At 42.9% G+C, this 19,312-nt stretch overlaps 1 protein-coding gene across 3 annotated transcripts in view; it reads right to left on the bottom strand.

Moving 5' to 3' along the window:
* The window catches only part of tango6 (transport and golgi organization 6 homolog (Drosophila)), a 180,829-nt gene that overhangs the window by 123,423 nt on the left and 38,094 nt on the right, over positions 1 to 19,312 (bottom strand). For all 3 annotated transcript variants that reach the window (XR_012101957.1, XM_073070541.1, XM_073070542.1), the window contains exon 6: positions 579 to 741. Coding sequence is in view for 2 of the 3 variants with exons in the window: in XM_073070541.1 (XP_072926642.1) it covers positions 579 to 741 (163 nt within the window). In the remaining variant the exon portion in view is untranslated. The remainder of the gene's footprint in view (positions 1 to 578; positions 742 to 19,312) is intronic.

Raw genomic sequence — 19,312 nt, 5'->3', positions numbered from 1 at the left:
AACAGAACCATTTCTACTGGCAGAAGACGGGGCAAAGGCGGGTTACTGGCACCTTAAAACCAGTCACTCCAGGCAGAGGGGGCTCGTCAGCTGTGGTTGGCAGCTTATCTTGGAGATCTCAAACCTCTGCTGCCTTGCAGCTATACCCACTCATGGAGAAGGCTTCAGGAGTAAACCCCGAGAGGAAAAATCTGGAGCTGGAGTCCCTAAGACAGTCCTCCATTGAGTTCAATGCTAACTGGCAACTCCAGTGACACTGCTGGTACCAAACTGTATCGGTCTCTGCAGTTTGTTTGGTTCATCTGATGTGTGGAGAGGAGGAGCAACAGTTTGCTCTCCATATTGAACGGCCCAGGCTCATGTATCCAGACAGCTAGGATGTAACATCCATGGCTGACCCTGACTGACAGAGGCTCATTGATTACTGATTTAATTGTTTGTGGGTTGAAGGGCCTGTTCCTATGCTGTTCTGTTACATCAACTACAGTTTCTATCATTCTGCATAACTCTACTCATAGGTTACGTCCATGGCAACTGAATCTCTCAGTGCTGCATCTGCTGCCCGTCTGTCCCCCTACCTCCAGTCCTCAAACAGGTGATGAGCGGAGCAAGTAAAGGTCCCAGCAGGTGCCTGTCTGCCAGATCTGGTTGTTCCTTCACCATTGAGAGGAGGGTAGTGGTAGCTACCCGCTGGAACTGTCGAGCTGTCAGTGTGGTCTTGATGTGAAGCAGTTCGAGAACCTGGATGAAACATAAATAAGGCAGTGTAAGAGAGGAAGGTGAATAGTTAGACATTGGCGTACACATCTGTACTACGGATAGAAAGATGACATTCTGCAGAGGTGGTAAAAATTTTTAAAAATTAACTTTATTTGGCATACGTACATTGAAACATGAAATTAAATATGTAATTTGCCTCAACAACCAACACAGTCCAAGGACATAATGGGGCAGCTTGCAAGTGTCACCACACTTCTGGTGTCAATGCAGCACGGCCACAACTCACTAAATCCTTACTAACTCATATGTCTTTGGAATGTGGGAGGAAACCAGAGTAACTGGAGGAAACCCACATGGTCACAGGGAGAACATACAAACTCCTTACACAATGGGAATTGAACACTGATCACTGGTGCCATAAAGTGTTACACGAACTGCTGCAGAAGGGTCTAGGCCTGAAACATCAACAGTTATTCCTCTCCATAGATGTTGCCTGACCTGGTGAGTTCCTCCAGCATTTTGTGCTTGTTTCTCTAGGTTAAACAGCTGGACCTCTAGTGCCCTAATCTCAGGATTACTCCCTGTGCAATATATTAGTCAGGGTAGGATGAGAAGAGAACAAGGTACAGAAGAGATGCTGTAGGAGGAAGGCATTAGGTACTTAGATCACTGAGATCACTCCTGGGGCTGGTGAAACCCTATCTCACTAACTGGGACAGACCAATTCTGCAGGAGGTAACCAAACAGATAGATGAAAATGTTGCCTACTTGAACTTTAGTGAGGCATTTAACGAAATCCTGAATAGTTGGCTGGTTCAGAAGGCAAAGGGACACAGGATCCAAGGCAAACAGGTTAATTAGAGACAAGAGATTCTGCAGATGCTGGAAATCCAGTGTAACACATACAAAATACTGGAGGAACTCAGCAGGTCAGGCAGCATCTATGGAGAATGAAGAGTCAGCGTTTCATGCCAAGACCCTTCATTAGATCCTGATGAACGGTTTCGGCCTGAATTGTCGACTCTTTATTCCTTTCCATAGATGCTGCCTGTCCTGCTGAGTTTCTCCAGCATTTTATGCGTTACTCTGGCTAATCAGATCCAAAAGTGGCTTGGTAATTAAGAGGAAGAATATAGGTGTGGGAGTCTGAGGTCAGTGGTACACCAGCCAGTTGGGTACTAGGATTTTTGCTGCTTATGATGTATATTAAAGACTTGCAATGTGATAAGCGAAACTTGAGGATGAAACACAATTGTTATAGTAGGTGATTTTAATTTTCCACATATTGACTGAGAATCCAATACTGTAAAAGGACTACATGGGATAGAGTTTGTCAAATATGTTCAGAAAAGTTTCCTTCATCAATACATAGAAGTCCCAAAGAGAGAGCATGAGATACTGGATCTGATACTAGGGAATGAGACAAGACAGATGACAGAAGTTTGTGCAGGGAACACTTTGCATCCAGTGACCACAATGCCATTAGTTTCAAAGTAAATATGTAAAGAGACAGATCTGGTGCAGGTTAAGATCCTAAACTGGAGAAAGGCCAAATCTGATGGTATCAGAAATTATCTGGCAAGTGTGGATTGGGACAGGCTGTTTTCTGGCAAAGGCGTACTTAGAAAGTGGGAAGCTTGGAAAACAACATTTTGAGAGTACAAAACTTCTACGTGCCTGTTAAAATAAAAGGTAAAGGTAACACTGTGGGAACCTTGGTTTTCAAGTGATATTGAGGCTGTGGTTAAGAGAAGGTGCATAGTAGGTACAGGCAAGTAGGAACAAATTAGGTGCTTATGGAGTATAAGAGATGCAAGAGCACACTTAAGAAAGAAATCAGGAAGGCTAAAAGAAGACATGAAGTTGTTCTGCAGACAAGGTGAAGGAGAATCGCAAGGGATTCTGCAGGAATGTTAAGAGCAAAAGGATTGTTAAGGACACAATTGGTCCTCTGGAAGACCTGTGTAGAGCCGAAACAGATGGGGGAAATCTTAAATGGATTATTCACATTTCTATCTACTCAGGAGATGGATATAGTCTACAGAAGTAAGGTAAAGCAGCATCAACTTAATGAATTACAGAGAAGGAGGAGTTTGCCGCTCTGAGGCAAATCAGGGTGGATAATTCCCCGAGCCTGACAAGGTGTTCCCTCAGGCCCTATGGGAGGTAAATGCAGAAATTGCCATGACTGCAACAGAGATATTTAAAACATTCCAAATGACAGGAGAGATAGCAGACGATTGGAGGATAGCTAATGTTGTTCGTGCTATTTAAAAAAGGATCTAAAAGCATCATTGTGGAAGACACTAGCAGTGTGCGAGATGTTGAAGGGTGAAAGGGGAGAGTTACTATTACAAGGGAGAAGGTGCTCAAAAAGCTGGAAGACCCAAGGATACATAAGTCACCTGGACCAGATGAACTGCACCCTAGGGCTCTGAAAGAGGTAGCAATAGAGATTGTGGAGACATTAGTAATGATCTTTCAAAAATCATTGGACTCTGGCATGGTTAGCCTGACCTCAGTGGTTGGGAAGGTGTTGGAGTCAATTGTTAAGGGTGAGGTTATGGAGTACTTGGTGACAAAGGACAAGATAGGACAAAGTCTGCATGGTTTCCTTCAAGGAAAATCTTGCCTGACGAGCCTGTTGTGAATTAGTTGAGGAGATTACAAGTAGGATAGATAAAGGGGATGCAGTGGATGGTGTATATTTGAACTTTCAGAAGACCTTTGACAAAGGTGCCACACATGAGGCTGCTTACCAAGTTAAGAGTCCATAGTATTACAGGGAAGTTACTAACACAGTTAGAGTATTGGCTGATTGGTAGGGGAGCAGAGAGTGGGAATAAAAGGATCCTTTACTGGTTGACTGACAATGACTAGTGGTGTTCCGCAGGGTCGGTGTTGGGACCACTTCTTTTTATGCTATATGTCAATGATTTAGATGATGGAATAGATGGCTTTGTTGCCAAGTTTGTAGATGATACAAAGATTGGTGGAGGGTCAGGTAGTGCTGAGGAAACAGGTAGGCTGCAGAAGGACTTAGACAGATTAGGAGAATGGGCAAGAAAGTGGTAAATGAAATACAATGTTGAAAAATGCATGGTCATGCACTTTGATATTAGAAATAAATATGCAGACAATGTTCTAAATGGGGAGAAAATCCAAAAGATCTGAGATGCAAAGGGACTTGGAAGCCCTACTGCAGAATTCCCTAAAGGTTAACTTGCAGGTAAGTTGGTGGTGAGGAAGGGAAATGCAATGTTAGCATTCATTTCAAGAGGTCTTAGGAGATTGGGAGAATTGGCAAGAGGGTGGCAAATGAAATACAATGTTGGAAAATGCATGGTCATGCTCTTTGGTAAAAGAAATGTGTGCAGACTACTTTCTAAACAAAAATCTGAGATGCAAAGGGACTTGGAAGTCCTTGTGCAGAACACCTTAAAGGTAAACTTGCAAGTAGAGTCAGTACTGAGGAAGGCAAATGTCATGTTAGCATTCATTTCAAGAGGTCTGGAATACAAGAGCATGGATGTGATGCTGAGGCTTTATAAGGCACTGCTGAAGCCTTGCTTTGCATATTGGGAACAGCTCTGGGCTCCTCCTCTAAGAAAAGATGAGCTAGCATTGGAGAGGGTTCAGAGGAGGTTTACAAGGATGAAAAGGTTATCATATGAAGAATATTTGATAGTTATGGGTCTGTACTTGCTGGAATTTAGACAGTTGATGGGGGATCTCATTGAAACCTTTTGAATGTTGAAAGACCTAGACAGAGTGGATGTGGAGTGCATGTTTCCCACGGTGGGGGATTCCAGGACAAGGGGGCACAGCCTCAGGATAAAGGGGCATCATTTTAAAACAGAGATGCAGAGAAATTTCTTTGGCCAGAAGGTGGTGAATTTGTGGAATTTATTACTACCGGCAGCTGTGGAGGCCAGTTCGTTGGGTATATTTAATGCAGAGCTTGATCGGTTCTTGATTGGACACAGCATCAAAGGTTACAGGGAGAAGGCCAGGGGGTGCTCCTATGTCTAATGGTTTGCATAGACAGCTGAAGATTTCTACATTTCAGTTCTCACCAGCAATCCTACAGGCAAGTGTGACTCTTCTTCCACATCAGGGATGACCAACCTTTTATATTCCATGCGTCAATTTTTTCACGCATGAGTTCAGATGCGCCATATAACTCTTGTACCCCCATTCAATTCTTGTAAAAATTTTAATATAGACATATTTAGCATTTTTACATGATATATTGATTTAATATAAAAACAAAATAAACATTACTTAGCTTAATGAGACTTTTAACAAATATAGTTTGTCTTCTTTTGATTTCTTCCTTTTTCTTAATCACATATTCTTTCTGTAACTCAAACCCAAGCACTAGCTTTAGTTTTCCTTCTATTTCAGTCTGATGTTGTGTTTTATAGTGTCTATTAAGATCATGTCTATTATATGAGAAAGTGTTTTCACAAACAATGCACAATGGTTTTCCTGAAGGACCCACTATAAATAAGAACTCATTTTCTCACTGTTCATTGAATTCACGCTTACTATCACTTTCTGCTTTTCTTTTGCTCATTTCCTTTTGCACTGTGATGGGTAACTGAATGTAAAAACAAGGCTTAATTTTCAAAAAAGTAGAAAACTGCAAATGTTCACAAAGGATGAACAAAGCACAACTCCGTAGCGCACGAGTGTCAATTGTAAACAGACTGGCAAAAACCTGTAACGCAACGCTGGTGCAGACGCCTGGCGCCTCAGGATCAAACAAGTATCAAACGTGTATTGAACAGTTATGGAACAACTGCAGAATGAAAGTCCTTCTTTCCTAGTTTGACTCATTAAACATTTTTAAAAATTGAAAACAGATTGATGTGAAGGAAGATAGCATTCGCCAAAAGATGTGCACAAAATAATAAAATCACTAAAAATAATTGCTAAATTTTAGATTTATTCTCAGTAAAACCCATTTCTAGCTCTAAGCTACTTGAATTCCTGTTATAGATTTTTTTTCTACTAATTGGTTTTTGGTTAATACTTTTTGCATGAGTAGGCTTACTTTTTTATTATTATCATTAGGGTGCAATGCACCACTTCTAATCATCCAATGTGCCATTTTTGGCACAAGTGCCACAGGTTGGCCATCCCTGTTCTAGGTCATCAGGACCATCCACCTAGGTGTTGCGCATTCCAGCAAATCTGGGGGTTCCTGTCACTCTAGCTACTCCTCCAGGGCTAAACATGACAGGTTTAGACTGGGTGTACCACACAGTTCCTCGTTTCTGCTCATCATCCAATTTAGGAGGAACTTGTACCTTCTCAAAAGCAGCTCTGAACATAGAAAAAACACTGAAAACATATAGCACAATACAGGCCCTTCAGCCCACAAAGCTGTGCCAAACATTTCCCTACCTTAGAACTACCGATGCTTTACCCATAGCCCTCCATTTTTCTAAGCTCCATGTAGCCATCCAGGAGTCTCTTAAAAGACCCTATCGCTTCTGCCTCCACCACCGCCGCTGGCAGCCTATTCCATGCACTCACCACTCTCTGCATAAAAAACTTACCACTGACATCTCCTCTGTACCTACTTCCAAGCACCTTAAAACCCTCTCATGCTAGCCATTTCAGCCTTGGGGAAAAGCCTCTGACTATCCACACGATCAATACCTCTCATTATCTTGTATACCTCTATCAAGTCACCTTTCATCCTCCGTCACTCCAAGGAGAAAAGGTGAAGTTCACTCAACCTAGTCTCATAAGGCTGCTCCCCAATCCAAGCAACATCCTTGTAAATATGAGGTGAATGAACAAGTTTTTCAAAAAGTCCTCTCCATTTCTCTCCCTGCATGCTCCCACGAGTCTTCTCACAATGGAAGCATTTGTTCCTACCAGAATGGAAGCTCCGCTTGACCGGATCCAGGCAGACCAACACTAGTGTGTCAATAGTCTCAGTTACTCCAACATGTTTCTGAAAACTCCAGCTTCAAGAACAAGTAATCATCATATGGATACTCCTCTGTACTAAGCCCCCAAACTCAAGGGCACTGAGTGGTGTTAATGATAAATGCTTCACATACCAACTGTAAAAGGATCTGTAAAGCAAAGTATCTTGAGAACCTGTATCAAGCATGGGTCTAGCATAAACACCTTCAATTTGTGTTGATACAAAGAGCTTGGTCCCTTTAAACCTTCAGGATTCGTGTTTTGCTCTTTAGTATTTCCCTTGATAAACTGATTGGAACATATCCTCTCCGAAACACCAGCCTGTTCCTTTCCTGGGTCCCTCCATAGTTTTGCCTCTTTTCTTCTCTGTTTGATTCATTGCTGACTTACTTTTCAAAGATTTTCCTGTCCCTCATAGTCTTGCTTGAAATGTCCACCTTCTCCACAGTTGTAACAGAAAATGCCCCAATTGCCTCTCTAGTCAAGAGATCCTTTTCAGCAGCAGTCCTCTGCACTGCAAGTCCTACTGATGGGTCAGGGTTATAGGAAGGATTATAGATGTGGAAGCTATGGAGAGGGTGCAGAGGAGATTTACCAGGATGTTGCCTAGATTGGAGAACAAGTCATATGAAGCAAGGTTAGCAGAGCTGGGTCTTTTTTCTTTGGAGCGTAGAAGAATAACAGGGGACTTGATAGAGGTCTACAAGATTATGAGAGGCATAGATAGGGTGGATAGTCAGTACCTGTTTCCTAAGGCAACAATAGCAAACACCAGAGGGCATATGTACAAAATTAAGGGAGGGAAGTTTAGGGGAGACATCAGGGGTAAGTTTTTTTACACAGAGGGTTGTGAATGCCTGAAATGACTTGCCAGGGATGGTGGTGGAGGCTAAAACATTAGGGGTATTTAAGAGCCTCTTGGACAGGCACATGAATGAAAGAAAAATGGAAGGTTATGGGGTAGTGTGGGTTTAGTACATTTTTTTAAGGATTATATGGATCGGCACAACATGGAGGGCTGAAGGGCCTGTACTGTGCTGTAGTGTTCTATGGTTCCCAATGTACATATCACACTTACCTGAAACATTAGCATACGTCGATCAAGTCAGCTCAGCTCGAAGGCTTTTAACCTCATTCCTCAAATGTTCTATCTCTGTTGCATCAAGGGCCACTTTAGCAATAGAGGCTACTAACGAAAACACTACTCGGCTTTTGGAAATGTCTCACTTCTCAATCCTGTTTTCCTCCTCTCTAATTTCTCTGAGTAACTTCGTAAAAGATGGAGAAACATAGAAAACCTACAGCACAATACAGTCCCTTCAGCCCACAAAGCTGTGCCGAACATGTCCTTAAATTAGAACAACCAAGGCTTACCCATAGCCCTCTATTTTTCCAAGCTCCATGTACCCATCCAGGAATCTCTTAAAAGACTCTGTTGTTTCCGCCTCCACCACTGCTGCCGTCAGCCAATTCTACGCACTCATCACTCTCTGTGTAAAAAACTTACCCCTGATATCTCCTCTGTACCTACTTCCAAGCACCTTAAAACTATGTCCTCTCGTGCTAGCCATTTCAGCCCTGGGAAAAACCCTCTGACTAACCACACGATCAATGCTTCTCATTATCTTGTACACCTCTATCACCTCTCATCCTCTGTCACTCCAAGGAGAAAAGGCCGAGTTCACTCAACCTATTCCCATAAGGCAGGCTCCTCAATCCAGGCAACATCCTTGTAAACCTCCTCTGCACCCTTCCACATCCTTCCTGTAGTGAGGCAACCAGAACTGAGCACAGTACTCCAAGTGGGATCTGACCAGGGTCCTATATAGCTGCAACATTACCTCTCAGTTCTTAAACTCAATCCCATGATTGATAAAGGCCAATACACCGTATGCCTTCTTAACCACAGAGTCAATCTACATAGCAGATTTGGGTGTCCTATGGACTTGGACCCCAAGATCCCTCTGATCCTCCACACTGCCAAGAGACTTACCATCTATTCTGCTATTTTCTGTCATCATACTTGACCTACCAAAATGAACCACCTCACATTTATCTGGGTTGAACTCCATCTGCCAATTCTCAGGCCACTTTTGCATTCTATCAATGTCCAGCTGTAACCTCTGACAGCCCTCCACACTATCCACAACACCCCCAACTTTTGTGTCATCAGCGAATTTACTAACCCGTCCCTCCACTTCTTCATTCAGGTCATTCATAAAAATCAGAAAGAGTGGGGGCCCCAGAACTAATCCCTGAAGCACACCACTGGTCACCAGCCTCCATGCAGAATATGACCCATCTACAACCACTCTTTGCCTTCTGTAGGCAAGCCAGTTCTGGATCCAAAAAGCAATGTCCCCTTGGATCCCATGCCTCCTTACTTTCTCAATAAGCCTTGCGTTGGGTTCCTTATCAAATGCTTTGCTAAAATCTATATACACTACATCTACGGCTCTACCTTCATCAATGTGTTTAGTCACATCCTCAAAAAATTCAATCAGGCTCGTAAGACACAACCTGCCTTTGACAAAGCCATGCTGACTATTCCTAATCATATTATACTGCTCCAAATGTTCATAAATCCTGCCTCTCAGGATCTTCTCCATCAACTTACCCATCACTGAAGTAAGACTCACTGGTCTATAATTTCCTGGGCTATCCCTGTTCCTTTTCTTGAATAAGGGAACAACATCCACAACCCTCCAATCCTCCGGAACCACTCCTGACCTCATTGATGATGCAAACATCATTGCCAGAGGCTCAGCAATCTCCTCCCTCACTTCCCACAGTAGCCTGGGGTACATCCCTTCCAGTCCCAACTTGATGCTTTCCAAAAGCTCCATAGAACCATAGAACATTACAGCACAGAAACAGGCCTTTTGGCCCTTCTTGGCTATGCCAAACCATTTTTCTGCCTAGTCCCACTGACCTGCACCTGGCCCATATCCCTCCATACACCTCTCATCCATGTACCTGTCCAAGTTTTTCTTAAATGTTAAAAGTGAGCCCGCGTTTACAACTTCATCTGGCAGCTCATTCCACACTCCCACCACTCTCTGTGTGAAGATGCCCCCCCCATGTTCCCTTTAAACTTTTTCCCCTTCACCCTTAACCCATGTTCTCTGATTTTTTTCTCCCCTAGCCTCAGTGGAAAAAGCCTGCTTGCTTTCAACCTATCTATACCCATCATAATTTTATATACCTCTAATGAAATCTCCCCTCATTCTTCTACACTCCAGGGAATAAAGTCCTAACCTATTCAACCTTTCTCTGTAGCTCAGTTTCTTAAGTCCCGACAACATCCTTGTAAATCTTCTCTGTACTCTTTCAACCTTATTAATATCATTCCTGTAATTCGGTGACAAAAACTGCACACAATACTCCAAATACGGCCTCACCAATGCCTTATACAACCTTACAAAAACATTCCAACTCTTATACTCAATACTTTGATTTATAAAGGCCAATGTACCAAAAGCTCTCTTTACGACTCTATCTCCCTGTGACACCACTTTTAGGGAATTTTGTATCTGTATTCCTAGATCTCTCTGTTCTACTGCACTCCTCAGTGCCCTACCATTTACCTCGTATATTCTAACTTGGTTTTTCCTTCCAAAGTGCAATACCTCACACTTGTGTGTACTAAACTCCATCTGCCATTTTTCAGCCCATTTTTCCAGCTGGTCCAGATCCCTCCATCACATCCTCTTCCTTAATATCTACATGCTCAAGCTTTTCAGCCGGCTGCAAGTCATCCCTACAATCGCCAAGATCCTTTTCCATAGTGAATACTGAAGCAAGGTATTTATTAAGTCCCTCTGCTATCTCCTCCGATTCCATACACATTTTTCCACTGTCACACTTGACTGGTCCTATTCTCTGACGTCTTATCCTCTTGCTCTTCACATACTTGTAGAATGCCTTGGTTTCTTCCTTAACCCTTCTGGCTCTCCTAACTTCATTCTTAAGCTCCTTCCTGCTATCCTTATAATCTGGATCTCTATCATTACCTAGTTTTTTGAATCTTTCATAAGCTCTTCTTTACTAGATTTACAACAGCCTTTGTACACCATGGTTCCTGTACCCTACCATCCTTTCCATGTCTCATTGGAACATACCTATACAGAACCCCACGCAAATATCCCCTGAACGTTTGCCACAAACGTTTCTCTAACTTGTCTGTTCCTATCCCTCTCCAAAGCTATGGTAAAGGAGATAGAATTGTGATCCCATGCCTAGAAGGGCACATCTAGTTTAATTGGAGTAAGGGGAAATATGAGGCTATCAGGCAGGAACTTGGAAGCATAAATTGGAAACACATGTTCTCAGGGAAACATATGGAAGAAATGTATATCTAACAACTAGGAGGAAAAAAGAAAAAGAAAAAGAATAAATAAAAGGGCCCATTACGGTTAAACCAGTCTAAATGTGCATATCGTTGGAGCTCATCTTGAAGTTTTATTCACACACTGGACCCACTGCCTGCGTGAAAGCACACACCACATCCTGAACTTTGCTCAAAATCCATCTTCAACAAACGGGCACGACGCCAGGATTGAAGGACATCCATTTAGAACAGATGAGGAGAAATTACTTAAGTCAGAGGGTGGTAAATTTGTGGAGTTTGTTGCCACGAGCAGCTGTGGAAGCCAAGTCACTGGAGGCATTTAAGGCAGAGATAAATAGGTTCTTGATTAGGTAAGGCATCAAAGGGTATGGGGAGGAGGAGGGGAGTTGGAATGACTGGAAGAATTGGATCAGCCCATGACTGAATGGCATACAGACTCGATGGGCTGAATAGCCTACTTCTGCTCCTATATCTTATGGATGCTCTCATTGGGAGTATTGGTCCCTCCTTGGAGCCATTCATCTGCACAAAGCACTTCGTACAACAGGGGTGCTCCTTCCCACAGTATCCTCAGCCAACTTCCTTCCTGTCCTCTTCACAGCTCCCACCAGAAAAAAAATCCCAAACTACACCGCTACAAATCTCTCCGTCCCACTCTCTCAAACTTTCTCCTGATTCTGCCATCCTGTTTGGCTGACACAACATTCCTAAGTTGAACATCATATTCCTCATCTTTTAACTGAAACCAAAACATCCTAAAAGCAGAACACATTGCTTTTACAGAACTATTAAAATGAAATACCTACAGCATAACAGTAATAATCTTAACCAGGGCATTACATAGGTCATGTCTAACCAATCTTATACATTTTTTTTTAAAAGAGGTTACCAGGAAAGTAGATGAAGGCAAGGCAGTGGATGGTGTTTAATGGACTTTGACAAGGTCCTGCATGGAATGCTGGTCAAGAAAATTCAGTTGCTTGGCATTCAGGATGAGGTAGTAAATTGGATTAGACATTGGCTTAGTGGGAGAAGCCAGTGAGTGGTAGCAGAGGGTTGCCTCTTTGACTGGAGGCCTGTGACTAGTGATGTGTTGCAGGGATCAGTGCTGGGCCCTTTGCTGCTTGTCATCTAAATCAATGATAATACGGTTAATTGGATCAACAAATTTGAAAATGACACCAAGATTGGGGATGTAGTGGACAGTGAGGAAGGCTATCATGGCTGCAGAGGGATCTACATCAGTTGGAAAAATGGGCTGAAAAATAGGAGATAGAATTTAATGCAGACAAGTGTAAGGCTTTGAACTTCGGTAGGACCAACCAGGGTAGGTCTTACACAGTGAACAGTAGGGCACTAACAAGTGTGGTAGAACAAGGAAATCTGGAATACAGGTACATAATTCGTTGAAAATGGGGTCATCTACCCCAGAAAGCGTTTGTCACATTGGCCAAATCAATGTATTGAGTACAGAAGACAGAATGTTATGTTGAAGTTGTATAAGACATTGGTGAGGCCTAATTTGGAATATTATGTGCAGTTTTGCTCGCCACCCTACAGGGAAGATACAAACAAGCTTGAAAAAGTGCAAAGAAAATTTGCAAAGACATTGCTGGTTCTGGAAGACCGGAGTTATAAGGAAAGATTGAATAGGCTATGACTGTATTCTTTTGAACGTACAAGATTGAGAGGAGATTTAATAGAGGTATTCAAAATTATGAGGGGTACAGATAAGGGTATATGTAAGCAGGCTTTGTCCACTGAGGTTGGGTGGAACTTAAACCAGAGGTGATGGCTTAAGGGTGAAAGGTGAAAAGTTTAAGAGGAACAAGGGGGGGAAACTTCTTCACTCAAGAGGGTTGTGAAAATGTGGAATAATCTGCCAGCACAATTGGTCTATGTGAGCTCACTCTCATCATTTAAGATAAGTTTGGATAGGTACACGGAGGGCTATAGTCCTGGTGCAGATCAATGGGGGTAGGCAGTTTAATTGATTTCAGCATGGGCTAGATGGGCCAAAAGGCCTGTTTTTGTGCTGTACTTCTTTATGACTTGGTGTTGTGGGGTAATGAGGACAGTTGTCCAAGACTACACAATATAGATCAGAGAAGTGTTAGCAAATGGAATTTATTTCTGACAAGTGCAACGTGATAAATTTCGGGAAGTCATTTGGGGCAAGATGTGTACAGCAAATAGTAGGGTGCTAAGGAAATTCAAGACTAGCAGATCTAAGCTTATGCTTCCCTGAAGGTGGTTAGGCTGGGGAAGAAAGTGTACAACGTGCTTGCCTTCACAGGTTGGGTCCCAGAATATAGAGATTGGGATATTATGATGCAACTTTAGATAGCACTTGGGAGTATTCTGTGCATTTCTGGTTGCCACAGTGAATGTGATTGTTCTGGAGAGATAGCAAATAAGATTTGGATTGGACAAGTTTAGAAAATAATGGATAAGCTGGGCTTGTTTTCCCTGGAACTCATGACTGTGGTGGCTGGGGGCAGCTCAAATACCATCTATAAATTCACTATTGTCATTACAATCTCAGATGGTGATGAGGAGTTTTACAGGAATGAGCTTGTGGGATAGTATCATCATACATCAGTCATAATAAATCTGGTTTCTCAGATTAGGCTGAAGGGTGACCCAAGAGAGGTTTAAAAAAACATTATGAGATGCATAGATTGAGCTGATGGTCAGAATCTTTTCTCCATGTTAGAGATGTCCAAACCAAGAAGGCTTAGCTTTAAAGTGAGATTAAGAAGTGTTAAAGGGGATTTTTATGCAGAGAATGGCTAAGGAGATAAACAGCACTGAAACATTTTGTCGGATTGAAACTCTGGATCGGATATTTTGTTTGGGTAACAGAAGGGATGAGTGGATATGGGAAGTGCGTAACTGCTGGTGGAACTATTTACTAGCAAGGACTATCATGGTTAACTGGGCAGAGTGGTCTGCACTGCAGACATTTCATCCTGCAAAAACTCATTTCAGGAAGGGAGCACCATCAATTTGCAGGAGACTCCCAGGAGAGGTGTGATGTCTGCAATTGAGTAGCTCTAGCCAGCTAGTTTAATAATATTAGCTATGCCAGTTAATGAATGACACCTGCTAAACTCAACTCAACATGTCTTTTACATTTTAACCCACCATGGACAATAGAAAAGTCACTTGCAAATAGTGCAGCGAGCAACACTGTCATTATTTTGACCCCTATTAGGCAAGGGTACACTTTAGTGTAGTCTGGGGTGAAGTACATTTTATATTTTCTTTTTTTGGAACACTCTGCCATGTCACGTACGTACGTACATACTTGTTCTCTCTCTCTTTTACACACACACAAAAATTGATTTCCAGGATATTGTATATAATTTGCGGGCTTCAGGGAGCCACTATCAATATGCAGGAGACTCCCGGAACTTCCGGGAGAGGTGGGATGTCTGGCATTGGTGTTGTAAGATCTCTCTATTGGTGTGGAAAGTGAATTGTGTTCATTCTCAGCTCTGTAGCCCCTTCTAGTGGGAGAAGAGGAAAGTGAGTTTTAAAGGAAAACAAAATTAATGTTACTTCAGATACGATGCAAAAGAAAATAAGACAAACATAATGATTTTTTAAAAATGTAAGAATACAGAGGATAGCCCAACAGAGAAGCTAACAAAGCATTGAGTTTAAAGACCAAAAGTTCAAAGTCAATTTTATTATCAAAGTACATACACATTACCATATCTAACCCTGAGATTCATTTTCTTGTGGGTATACCAACAAATCTATAGGATAATAACTACAACAGAGCCAATGAAAGATCGCCCAACTAGGGCACTCAACCAGAGTGCAGAAAACAACCAGCAGTGTAATTACAAAAGGAGCTAATAATATAAACAAATATGCAAAAATTATCAGGAACATGGGATGAAGAGACCTTAAATATGAATCTATTGGCTCTGGGAACATTTCAAAAATGGGGCAAGTGATGTTGAGTGAAGTTATCCCCTTTGATTCAAGAGCCTGATGGTAAAGGGGTAGTAACTGTTCCTGAACCTCGTGGTGAGAGTCCTGACGCTCTTGTACTTTCTTCTTGGTGGCAGCAGTGAGAAGAGATGGTGGTTCACTTGGTTCACTTGGTTCCCAAGTGATGGATGCTGCCTTCCAGTGACAGCAGTTGATGTAGATGTGCTCAATGGTTGGGAAGGCTTTACCCGTGAAGGACTGAGCTGTATCCATTAATTTTTGTAGGATTTTCCGTTCAAGGGCATTGGAATTTCCATACCAGGCAGTGATGCCACCAATCATTCTGTTCTCCACTACACATCTATAGTAGTTAGTAAAGTTTTAGATGCCCACTACACATCCGTAGCAGTTAGTCAAAGTTTTAGATGCTAAATCTCCACAAATTCCTAAGGAAGTAGAGGCACTGCCAGGCTTTCTTCGTAATTACACTTACGTGCTGGGCCCAGGACAGGTCCTCCAAAATAGTAACACTTAGGAATTTAAAGTTGTTAACCTTCTCCACCAATGATTCCCCAATGAGGACTGGCTCATGGACCTCTGGTTTCCTTCTCCTTAAGTCTATAATCGGTCTTCTTGACATTGAGTAAGAGGTTGTTGTTATGACACCATTCAGCCAGATTTTCAATCATATATGTTGATTCATCACCACCTTTGATTTGACCTACGACAAACCTGAATATGGTATTGGAGTTGTACTTAGCCAACCACAAGTGTAAAGCACATTGTGCAGGGGAATGAGCACACAGCCTTGTGGTGTACCTGTGTTGATGGAAGCCATTGAGGAGATGTTGTTGCCAATCCGAATGCACAAGGAGGTATTGAGGCCAAGGTTCAGCTTGTTGATTAGTTTTGAGAGGATGATAGTAATGAATGCAGAACTGCAGTCAAAGAGTATTCTGATGTATGCATCTTTGCTATCCAGATGTTCCAGGGTTGAGTAAAGAGCCAATGAGATGGCGCCTGCTGGGGACCTGTTCCTCTGGTAGGCAAATTGGAGTGGATCCAGGTCACTTCTCAGGCAGGAGTTGATAGATTTCATCACCAACCTCTCAAAATACTTCATTACTGTGGATGTATGTGCTACCAGGTGATAGTCATTGAGGCAGGTCACCAAGCTCTTTTTGGACACCAGTACAATTGAAGCCTGCTTGAAGCAGGCGGATACCTCAGACTGCTGAAGCGAGTGGTTAAAAATCTCAGTGAACATCCCAACCAGTTGGTCTTTAGTATTTGGCCAGGTACCCCGTTTGGGCCAGATGCTTTTTGTGGATTCACCTGGCTGAAGGCAGTGTGCACATCGGCTTCAGAGACTGAAACCATAAGGTTATCAGGAATTATAGGAGTTTGTTATGGTCCCTCCATGTTTTGGCGATCAACGCGAGCACAGAGGCATTGAGCTCAACTGGAAGCAAAAACCTCGTCTCCCATGTTGCTTGACTTAGCTTCATAAGAGGCGACAGTATTTAAGCCCAGCCACAACTGTCAGGCATCCTTTGTTGATTCAAGTTAAAAGGCCTAAACAAATTAGATATGGCAAAGTTATTTCCCATGGTAGAGGATTCTAGGACAAGAGGACACGACTTCAGGAATGATGGACGTCCATTTAGAACAGAGATATGGAGAAATTACTTCAGTCAGAGGGCGGTAAAACTGTGGAATTTGTTGCTACGAGAGGCTGTGGAGGACAAGTCATTGGGTATATTTAGGCAGAGATGGTTAGGTTTTTGATTAGCCAGGGCATCAAAGGGTATGAGGAGAAGGCAGGGGAGTGGGGATGACTGGAAGAATTGAATCAACCCATGATTGAATGAAAAAACAGACTTAACATAGAACAATACAGCACAGTACAGGCCCTTCGGCCCACAATGTTGTGCCGACCCTTAAACCCTGCCTCCCTTATAACCCTCCACCTTAAATTCCTCCATATACCTGTCTAGTAGTCTCTTAAATTTCACTAATGTATCTGCCTCCACCACTAACTCAGGCAGTGCATTCCATGCTCCAACCACTCTTAAAAAACCTTCCTCTAATATCCCCCTTGAACTTTCCATCCCTTACCTTAAAGCCATGTCCTCTTGTATTGAGCAGTGGTGCCCTGGGGAAGAGGCGCTGGCTGTCCACTCTGTCTATTCCTCTTAATATCTTGTATACCTCTATCATGTCTCCTCTCATCCTCCTCCTCTCCAGAGAGTAAAGCCCTTTCTCCCTTAATCTCTGATCATAATGCATACTCTCTAAACCAGGCAGCATCCTGGTAAATCTCCTCTGTACCCTTTCCAATGCTTCCACATCCTTCCTATAGTGAGGCGACCAGAACTGGACACAGTACTCCAAGTGTGGCCTAACCACAGTTTTATAGAGCTGCATCATTACTCCGCAACTCTTAAACTCTATCCCTCGACTTATGAAAACTAACACTCCATAAGCTTTCTTAACTACCCTATCTACCTGTGAAGCAACTTTTAGGGACCTGTGGATATGTACCCCCAGATCCCTCTGCTTCTCCACACTACTAAGTATCCTGCCATTTACTTTGTACTCTGCCTTGGAGTTGGTCCTTCCGAAGTGGACCACCTCACACTTCTCTGGGTTGAACTCCATTTGCCACTTTTCAGCCCACTTCTGCATCCTATCAATATCTCTCTGCAATCTTCAACAATCCTCTACACTATCTACAACACCATCAACCTTAGTGTCGTCTGCAAACTTGCCAACCCACTTTTCTACCCCCACATCCAGGTCGTTAATAAAAATCACAAAAAGTAGAAGTCCCAGAACAGATCCTTGTGGGACTCCACTAGTCACAACCCTCCAATCTGAATGTACTCCCTCCACCACAACCCTCTGCCTTCTGTAGGCAAGCCAATTCTGAATCCACCTGGCCAAACATCCCTGGATCCCATGTCTTCTGACTTTCTGAATAAGCCTACCGTGTGGAACCTTGTCAAATGCCTGACTAAAATCCATGTAGATCACATCCACTGCACTACCCTCATCTATATGCCTGGTCACCTCCTCAAAAGAACTCTATCAGGCTTGTTAGACACAATCTGCCCTTCACAAAGCCATGCTGACTGTCCCTGATCAGACCAGGATTCTCTAAATGCCCATAGATTCTATCTCTAAGAATTTTTTCCAACCGCTTTCCCACCACAGACGTAAGGCTCACTGGTCTACAATTACCCGGTCTATCCCTACTACTTGATGGGCCAAATGGCCTACTTCTGCTCCTATATCTTATAGACTTAAGTTTGGTTTGAAATTGCCACTTTGCACACAAGGTGGCTTTCCAGAGATCGTGCTGGACCTCTTGCAACTTTCTTGGTTATCAGACTTAAATGCCTGACAGGCCCTATTGTTTCCACCTCTACCACCTTCGCTGGCAGTGCATTCCACGCACCCAACACTCTCTGTGTGAAAAACTTACCTCTGACATCCCCCTTGCACCTACATCCAAGCACCTTAAAACCATGCTGCCTAGTGTTAGCCATTTCACAAAGGAAAATGCCTCTGGCTATCCACATGATCAACACCTCTCATCATATACACATCTATCAGGTCACCTCTCATCCTCTGTTGCTCCAAGGAGAAAAGACCAAGCTCATTCAACTTATTCTCATAAGGCATACTCTCCAATCTAGGCAACATCCTTGTAAATCTCCTCTGTACTCTCTCTATAATGCATCCACATCCTTCCTATAGTGAGGTGACCACAACCGAACACAGTACTCTAAGTGTGGTCTCAACTAAGGTCTTATATAGCTGTAACATTACCTATCGGCTCTTGAACTCAATCCCACGGTTGATGAAGGACAACACACCATATGTCTTCTTAACAACACTGTCAACCCGGACGTATGTCATCTGCTGAAGGCTACATCTGAGGCATTCAAGTCTGATGACTCAGGCCTGTACCAGAAAACCAGGTATGATTTGTGGAGGGCTATTTCAAGAGCGAAGAGACAACTTCGAACGAGGTTGGAGGCAACACTGGATGTATGACAACTCAGGCAGGGTTTGCAAGACATTACTTCCTACAAACCGAAACCCAATAGCATGAATGGCAGCGATGATTCACTACCAGATGAACTCAGAGCCTTCTATGCCCACTTTGAAAGGAAGAATATAACTACAGCTGTGACCCTGTGATCTCTACTTTGGAGGCTAGTATTAGGCTGTCTTTAAAGAGAGTGAACCCTAGCAAGGCGGAAGGTCCCGATGGAGTACCTGGTAAGGCTCTGAAAACCTGTGCCAACCAACTAGTGGGAGTACTCAAGGACATTTTCAACC

Source organism: Hemitrygon akajei, chromosome 17 (genome assembly GCF_048418815.1).
Source record: "Hemitrygon akajei chromosome 17, sHemAka1.3, whole genome shotgun sequence".
Lineage (NCBI taxonomy): Eukaryota > Metazoa > Chordata > Chondrichthyes > Myliobatiformes > Dasyatidae > Hemitrygon > Hemitrygon akajei.
The sequence above is the reverse complement of the archived record's forward strand: the minus strand, read 5'-3'. Positions and strand labels throughout refer to the sequence as shown.